At 44.5% G+C, this 9,202-nt stretch overlaps 1 protein-coding gene across 1 annotated transcript; it reads left to right on the forward strand.

The window, feature by feature from the left end:
* The first annotated feature begins 1,922 nt into the window (after positions 1-1,922).
* Positions 1,923-3,810, forward strand: LOC119350964 (S-type anion channel SLAH2-like). The gene is made up of 2 exons (XM_037618554.1): positions 1,923-2,450; positions 2,542-3,810. Exons 1-2 carry the CDS (start codon positions 1,923-1,925, stop codon positions 3,808-3,810), a joined length of 1,797 nt encoding a protein of 598 aa, XP_037474451.1.
* The last annotated feature ends 5,392 nt before the right edge of the window (positions 3,811-9,202 follow it).

Below are 9,202 nucleotides of genomic sequence, written 5' to 3' on the forward strand. Positions count from 1 at the left end.
GTACATACGAGACACTAAGCTCGCCCGCCAAAAGTTAAAATAAGACACTAAGCAGTCTGGTTCCAGTGCCGTTGAACAGAATTATCCGATTCCTACGAGTCATGATGTAAGTTACGTGTCATGACATCGCTGCTTTTGTCAGCAATAAGTGATTGATTTGTCTTGTTTGTTCTTAATCCCGGTTGCACATCATGTTAGCATTTTATGGATTATACATAACGCAGCAACTCTCTGCAATACTATGTAAAGTCTACTTTAATAAATAGATATTATAAATCTGTCTTAATCAAAAGAAAATATAGGCAATCCTTAGTGTACCAGTCAATCTTAGCACGTACTCCCTCCGTCCGAAAATACTTGTCATCAAAATGGATAAAAAAGGATGTATCTAGATGTATTTTAGGTCTAGATACATCTTTTTTTATTCATTTTGATGACAAGTATTTTCGGACGGATGGAGTACACCGGCGAAGCTACATGTACTTCTACAGGGGCCATGCCCCCCCCCCCCCCAACCTTGACAAAATCTCTGAAGAAAATATATTTAAAAGTATAGTGATTGACCCCCTCAAGATGTTGTATTTGCCTTTCGCCCCTGCAGCATTTCCTGTCTAGCTCCGCCATTGATGGAGTACAATATTTCACAAAGGCTATTAATACCACAGTTTTGGAACAATATTTATATAAGAAAACTGTTTATTTATGAATTAAACATAGTGAAATTAAAGCTAATATTGGATGTACTACCTCCGTGCCAAATATATGACACCAAAACGTCATATATTTTAGCACGGACCAAAACGTCATACATTTTGGCACGGAGGTAGTACATCTTAATTTCATTTTGTATCGACAATATATAGTCAAGAATGACCGATGTCAACATAAAATGCCTTTGATCATCAACATGCATGGATTACATAGATGCATCACCATGCATATATCTGGTAGTACATTTTTTTAGAAGATGAGTTGGACAGCGAGATGTGGAGGTATGTTTGAATTAGTGTTCACTAGCGAAGTTCACGGCTGCTAAAAGTGGCAATGATGCTGCATAGATGTCTTAATACATGTGTGGATCATTTAGATGCATCAACATGCATGTATTCAACACTAACAAAAAATAGGTTTAATTCTAAAAAAAAGATCAAGTTATGACAAGTGTCCGTGAAATGGGTCATTTTAGAAATCCATATGAACATTACATCAGTTATTACAAAACAAATGAAGGGGAACTGTAACATATACATTGATAGTTTAATAAATATAAATATAAAAATGAAGGGGAACTGTAACATATACATTGATAGTTTAACATATACAAATGAAGCGCGTCATGAATCTAGCAAACATCTTACAACATCCCTACCGAATCTAGCAAAGAACATTTAAAGGAAAGGTGATCAATGATTGCAGCGCATACATCCATCTTCTTTACCATTCCACTCTCTTATTAACAGGTTGTCTTGATTTAAAATAATATCATAGGCAGTTAATCAGCGAAGCAGTCTAACGTTCAAAGAGGGTCTAACAAGCCACATATTTTTATGAATCCAAACTCACATGGCTCAACTTCTAAGCAAGGTACATAGGCTAAACACCAAATACTCCTGGTGTGAATCTAACTTGCACTCAAGTTTGATGACAATAGTTGTATAAGGATACCAGCCGCCTCGGCAAATCAATCTTTTGACTGCCGGCCCGCCAGCGCGCTACTTATGATCATATCCGCGTGCCCGGGCGGTCCCTCTGTTGCTGGTCGTTTGTCCCACTCGCGCCATTTGTGTACGTATACATAAGGTGCCCACGCACGGTGCAATTCACGGCCAACTACCTGTCCGTGTTGCCAGCATTGCCTACGTCTCCAGCAGTCCACGGTCGATCCAGTGAGAGAGGAGTTCAGCATCAGCTGGATAAGAATAATGGTGGGCGCCGGTAACCACCATGACGTTTTGACGGAGGCTACGGCTGCTGGTGGCGGCAGGATGAAGGAGGCGGCCGTGGCGGCGGCTCACGGTGAGTCGACGACGTGCGGGGACACGCCGCCGTTGTCTGTCTCCATCAACGTGCCGGACTCGCGGTCAGCGCTCCACCCCAGCAGATTGCCCCGTGCCAAGGACGCCGGCGTCGCACCACCAAGTGAGACACCACTAAGTGAGGTTCAGCAGCCGCAGCTCCACGCACAGCCGTCTATGGTGCTCAGAGGTGGCGGGGAGGTACCGGCGGTGCCGCGGAGCGACAGCACGCGGGAGCGTGACCGCCGGTTCGACCAGTTCAAGACCTTCTCTGGTCGCCTTGAGCGGCAGCTCTCCACCCTCCGAGGAGTGCCGCAGGATCCGCCGGCGCCTCACCTTGATGACGGCGCCTCGTCTAACTCTGATGACGATGACGTGCCCACAGCCGACCGCTACTTCGCCGCACTCGAGGGCCCCGAGCTTGACACCCTTCGAGTATGTACCAACGAACATCCATTCCAAATTATTTTATTTTTCTGCCAAAATCATGGGTAATCGTCTCTAACAACGGCGTGGATGTGCACAGTCGACGGAGGTCCCGGCGCTTCCCAAGGACGAGACGTGGCCATTCCTTCTCCGGTTCCCGATCAGCGCGTTCGGGATGTGCCTCGGTGTGAACAGCCAGGCCATGTTGTGGAAGACGCTCGAGTCGGAGCCCTCCATGGCGTTCCTGCACGTGCACCCCACCGCCAACTACGTCTTCTGGTGGGTCTCCGTCGCCCTCACCGTCATCGTCTCCGTCACCTACCTCCTCAAGGTCATCTTCTACTTCGAGGCTGTCCGCCGTGAGTTCTACCATCCCGTGCGCGTCAACTTCTTCTTCGCGCCCTCGATCGCTTGTCTCTTTCTCGTCAAGGGTGAGCCGCATCCAGTGTGGGAGATCCACCACGTCGTCTATAACCTCCTCATGTTACCCATCCTCTGCCTCGGCCTAAAGATCTACGGACAGTGGATGTCTAGTGGAGAGCGGCGCCTCTCCAAAGTGGCCAACCCGTCGAACCACCTTGCCGTTGTCGGCAACTTTGTCGGTGCACTGCTCGGCGCCAAGATGGGCCTCAGGGAGCTGCCCATCTTCTTCTTCGCCGTCGGGCTCGCGCACTACGCCGTGCTCTTCGTCACTCTCTACCAGAGGCTCCCCACCAACGTGCAGCTCCCCAAGGAGCTCCACCCAGTCTTCTTCCTCTTTGTCGCCGCGCCGAGCGTCGCGTCCATGGCCTGGGCCAGGATCTCTGGCGAGTTCAATGATGGCGCGAAGCTCCTTTACTTCATCTCTCTCTTCCTCTACATGTCGCTAGTAGTGCGCATCAACCTCTTCACGGGGTTTAGATTCTCGCTGGCCTGGTGGGCCTACACATTCCCGATGACAAGTGTGGCCCTAGCGACGGCGTTGTATGCATCAGAGGTGGACAACCTATTGACGCGGGCACTGGCGGTGGGGCTGGCAATGATCGCTGTCGTGACCGTGACCGCCGTGCTGGCCACGACCTTGTACCATGCCTTCGTGTGTGGAGACCTCTTCCCCAACGATGTCTCCATCGCCATCACGAGGAGGAAGCCCAAGTTCAGCAAGATGCTCTCGCAAATTCGGTCGTCCAGCTCAGAAGTCAAGGATCTCGTCCTCTCCATCCCCAATTTCAGTTCCAGCTCCAAGCACTCCAGCTCCAACTCCAGGGTGAGCAGCAGCGCCGGTGAGTGTCCGGTGATGGCGCACGTGCACGAAAGAGTAGAGCGGGCGTTTGATCGTCGGTGCACAACAGATTGCATGCACACACGTCTAGCTTATATTGACCAGTAGAATTTACTTGTATAAAGTTATTTCTCTTTTTTTCTTTCTTTGTTCTTTTTCATCTTTGAGAACGGATTGGGAGCGTTATCCTTGAGCAATTCGTATTGCCATGGTGGTAAATAATTGCGGGAGTGAACCATTGAGTTTGTAAATTTGTTGATTATAATTGAGTTCTTCGTGAGCAAATTTATCGGTTATATTTGCATGTTGTCGTGGCATCCATTGTTAACAGTTTCAATATTGCAACTTGTTTATTACTTTAGTTATGTTGCAACTTGTTTGTTGGTGCATAGAGGCGGCACTTGTATAAAGACCACTCACTGGGCTCCTCCGCTGGTCGAGTGTGGCCGGAGCGATGCTTGCATGCATGGACCGCGAACAGTTGAAAAATTCAAGTTCCAGGGCGATTTTTTCTGCATCGGCGTCGAAAAAAAAACCAGTTGCTCGTCCAGATTCGCCCGCCCCCGCGCACACGCCTTTCGCCGCCGTGCCGATCCCGGCGCCGTCTACCTACCCGCCGCCGCTAGAAAGGCCATTCCCTTGCCGAAAAAAAGAGAGGGTTCGCCGCGGAAGCCTCCATTTCGCTCATGGGCGAGCTTTCCGGCGCTCCGGCCACGCAGGGCAGGGTTACCGGCAGTTGCGCGCCTACCACGCCCGCCAGGTGTTCGGCGTTTTGTCTGCTCGGTGATGGACTCGGACGACGAGGAGGCATTTGTGGCCCTGCTGGAGGAGGAAGCCGATGCCGACGTCCGGGACGAAGAGCGCCTCATGGTCCTCGCCTCTCTGGCCGACCTGTTCGCGAGCAATGCAAAGCCGCGGCGAGGTGGCTTGGCGCCGGGCCGGCAAAAGGCAAAGCAGAGGCATCGATTAGAAGGCTATTGCTTACTCTACGCCGACTACTTCGCCGACACTCCACTGCATGGCAAGAAAGTATTTCGGCGCCGTTATCGAATGAGGCGAAACTCTTCCTCAGGATTGTGAATTTCATCTATGAGTTCGACAGATACTTCAAGTACAAGAAGGATTGCACCGGCAAACTTGGATTCACCTCACTCCAGAAGTGCACGATAGCTATGAGGATGCTTGCATACAGAGCTTGCTACCTCTTGAGCACTGCGTTGGATTTCCCCGAAGAGGAGAGGATGATGCAGTAAAGTAGCGTAAGTATTTTCCTTAGTTTTTGAGAACCAAGGTATCAATCCAGTAGGAGATCACGCAGGAGTCCCTCGTACCTACACAAAACGATAGCTACTCGCAACCAACGCGATTAGGGGTTGTCAATCCCTTCACGGTCATTTACGAGGGTGAGATCTGATAGAGATGATAAATAATATTTTTGGTATTTTTGATATAGAGATGCAAAGTAAAAAGTAAAAGGCAAAGTAAAAACAAGGCAAGTAAATAAAGTAGTGGAGATTGATATGATGAGAATAGACCCGGGGACCATAGGTTTCACTAGTGGCTTCTCTCAAGAGCATACGTATTCTACGATGGGTGAACAAATTACTGTTGAGCAATTGTTAGAAAAGCGAATAATTATGAGATTATCTAGGTATGATCATGTATATAGGCATCACATCCAAGACAAGTAGATCGAAATGATTCTGCATCTACTACTATTACTCCACTCATCGACCGCTATCCAGCATGCATCTAGAGTATTAAGTAAAACAGAGTAACGCCTTAAGCAAGATGACATGATGTAGAGGGATAAATTCATGCAATATGATAAAAACCCTATCTTGTTATCCTCGATGGCAACAATACAATACGTGCCTTGCAACCCTTTCTGTCACTGGGTAAGGACACCGCAAGATTGAACCCAAAGCTAAACACTTCTCCCATTGCAAGAACTACCAATCTAGTTGGCCAAACCAAACGGATAATTCAAAGAGACTTGTAAAGATAACTCAATCATACATAAAAAAATTCAGAGAAGAATCAAATATTGTTCATAGATAAGCTGGATCATAAACCCACAATTCATCGATCTCAACAAACACACCGCAAAAAGAAGATTACATTGAATAGATCTCCACGAGAGAGGGGGAGAACATTGTATTGAGATCCAAAAAGAGAGAAGAAGCCATCTAGCTAATAACTATGGACCCGAAGGTCTGAAGTAAACTACTCACACTTCATCGGAGAGGCTATGGTGTTGATGTAGAAGCCCTCTCCGGCGGAGCTCCGGAACAGGCCCCAAGATGGGATCTCGCGGATACAGAAGGTTGCGGCGGTGGAATTAGGTTTTTGGCTCCCCTTCTTATCTGACGGGGGTACGTAGGTATATATAGGAGGAAGGAGTACGTCGGCGGAGCAACAGGAGGCCCACGAGGCAGGGGGCGCGCCCTCCACCCTCGTGACCGCCTCTGGCACTTCTTGGAGTAGGGTCCAAGTCTCCTGGATCACGTTCGGTGAGGAAATCACGTTCCCGAAGGTTTTATTCCGTTTGGACTTCGTTTGATATTCTGTTTCTTCGAAATACTGAAATAGGCAAAAAACAGCAATTCTGGGTTGGGCCTCCGGTTAATAGGTTAGTCCCAAAAATAATATAAAAGTGGAAAATAAAGCCCAATATAGTCCAAAACAGTAGACAAAGTAGCATGGAGTAATCAAAAATTATAGATACGTTGGAGACGTATCAAGCATCACCAAGCTTAATTCCTGCTCGTCCTCGAGTAGGTAAATGATAAAAAAGAATTTTTGATGCGGAGTGATACTTTGGCATAATTTCAATGTAAATCTTCTTGATTGTGATATGAATATTCGGATCTGAAAGATTCAAGACAAAATTCATATTGACACAAAAATAATAATACTTCAAGCATACTAATCAAAGCAATCATGTCTTCTCAAAATAACATGGTAAAAGAAAGTTCATCCCTACAAAATCATATAGTTAGGCTATGCTTCATTTTCGTCACACAAAGATGTTCCCAACTTCTATACCCCCGATGACAAGCCAAGCAATTGTTTCATACTTAAATAATCTCAAACTTTTTCAACCTTCACACAATACATGAGCGTGAACCATGGATATAGCACTATGGGTGGAATAGAATATGATGATGGGGATTGTGTGGAGAAGACAAAAAATGAGAAAGTCTCACATTGACGAGGATAATCAACGGGCTATGGAGATGTCCATCAATTGATGTCAACATGAGGAGTAGGGATTGCCATGCAACGGATGCACTAGAGCTATGAATGCTCAACAAAAGAAAACTAGTGGGTGTGCATCCAACTTACTTGCTCATGAAGACCTAGGGCATTTGAGGAAGCCCATCGTAGGAATATACAAGCCAAGTTCTATAATGAAAGATTCCCACTAGTATAAAAAGACAACAACTTATGAGACTCACTACATGAGAAACAAGGTGCTACTTTGAAGCACAAGTGTGGAAAAAGAGATAGTAGCATTGCCCTTTTTTCTTTTCTTTTTTTTCTTCTTTTTTTGGCATTTTTTTGGGGCCTTTTTTTTTGCCTTTCTTCTTTTTTTCTTTCTTTTTTTTCTTCTTTTGGGCAATGCTCTAATAATGATGATCATCACACTTCTATTGATTACAACATAAGGATTACAACTCGAAACTTAGAACAAGATATGACTCTATATGAATGCCTCCGACGGTGTACCGGGATGGTGTAATGAATCAAGAACGACATGTATAAAAAATAATGCAATGGTGGCCTTGCCACAAATACGATGTCAACTACATGATCATGCAATGGCAATATGACAAAAGTAATGTATGTCATGATGATGATGGTGGAAGTTGCATGGCAATATATCTCGGAATGGCTATGGAAATGCCATAATAGGTAGGTATGGTGGCTGTTTTGAGGAAGATATAAGGAGGTTTATGTGTGATAGAGCGTATCGTATCACGGGGTTTGGATGCACCGATGAAGTTTGCGCCAACTCTCAAGGTGAGAAAGGGCAATGCATGGTACCGAAGAGGCTAGTAAAAGCGGAAAGGTGAGAGTGCGTATAATCCATGGACTCAACATTAGTCAAAATAACTCATATACTTATTGCAAAGATTTAGAAGTCATCAAAAAATCAAGTACTATGCGCATGCTCCTAGGGGGATAGATTGGTAGGAAAAGACCATCGCTCGTCCCCGACCGCCACTCATAAGGATGCACAAGCCAGGTACACTTCATGTTTCAAATTTGTTACACAACTTTAACCATACGTGCATGCTACGGGACTTGCAAACTTCAACATAAGCATTTCTCAAATTCATAATCACCCAACTAGCATGACTTTGATATTATCACCTCCATATCTCAAAACAATTATCAAGCATCAAACTTATCTTAGCATTCAATTCACTCAAAAGAAAGTTTCACATATCTTTGAATACCAAGTATATTAACATTAAGCAATTTACCATGCTATTAACGACTCTCAAAATAATCTAAGTGAAGCATGAGAGATCAATAGTTTCTTTAAAAAAAATCCACCACCGTGCTCTAAAAGATCTAAGTGAAGCACTAGAGCAAAAATATCAAGCTCAAAAGATATAAGTGAAGCACAATGAGCAAAACTATCAAGCTCAAAAAGATATAAGTGAAGCACAATGAGTATTCTAGCAAATTCTAAATCATGTATGACTCTCTCAAAAGGTGTGTACAGCAAGGATTATTGTGGGAAACTAACAAGCAAAGACACAAATAATAAAGACGCTCCAAGCAAAACACATATCATGTGGTGAATAAAAATATAGCTCCAAGTAAATTACCGATGGAAGTAGACGAAAGAGGGGATGCCTTCCGGGGCATCCCCAAGCTTTGACTTTTTGGTGTCCTTGCATTATCTTGGGGGTGCCATGGGCATCCCCAAGCTTAGGCTCTTGCCACTCTTTGTTCCATAATCCATCAAAAGAATTTCACCCAAAACTTGAAAACTTCAAAACACAAAACTCAATAGAAATCTCATGAGCTCCGTTAGTGAAAGAAAACAAAAGACTACTTCAAGGTACTGTAATGAACTCATTCTTTAATTATATTGGTGTTAAACCTACTGTATTCCAACTTCCTTATGGTTTATAAACTAATTTATTAGCCATAGATGCATTGAAATAAGCAAACAACACACGAAAAACAGAATCTGTCAAAAACAGAACAGTCTGTAGCAATCTGTAACTAACGCAAACTTCTGGAACTCAAAATATTATAGAAAAATAGGAAGTACTGGAAAATTTGTTTATTGATCAGCAGCAAAAAGAATCAATGCAAAATCACGTTCCTGTGATTTATTGAATTTTTTCTCGTCAGCGCAAAGTTTCTGTTTTTCAGCAGAATCAAATCAACTATTATCATAGCTTATCCTATAGGTTCCACTTGGCACAAACACTAATTAAAACATAAAACCACATCTAAACATAAAGTAGAAACA

The sequence above is a fragment of the Triticum dicoccoides genome, chromosome 1B (genome assembly GCF_002162155.2).
Source record: "Triticum dicoccoides isolate Atlit2015 ecotype Zavitan chromosome 1B, WEW_v2.0, whole genome shotgun sequence".
Taxonomy (NCBI): domain Eukaryota; kingdom Viridiplantae; phylum Streptophyta; class Magnoliopsida; order Poales; family Poaceae; genus Triticum; species Triticum dicoccoides.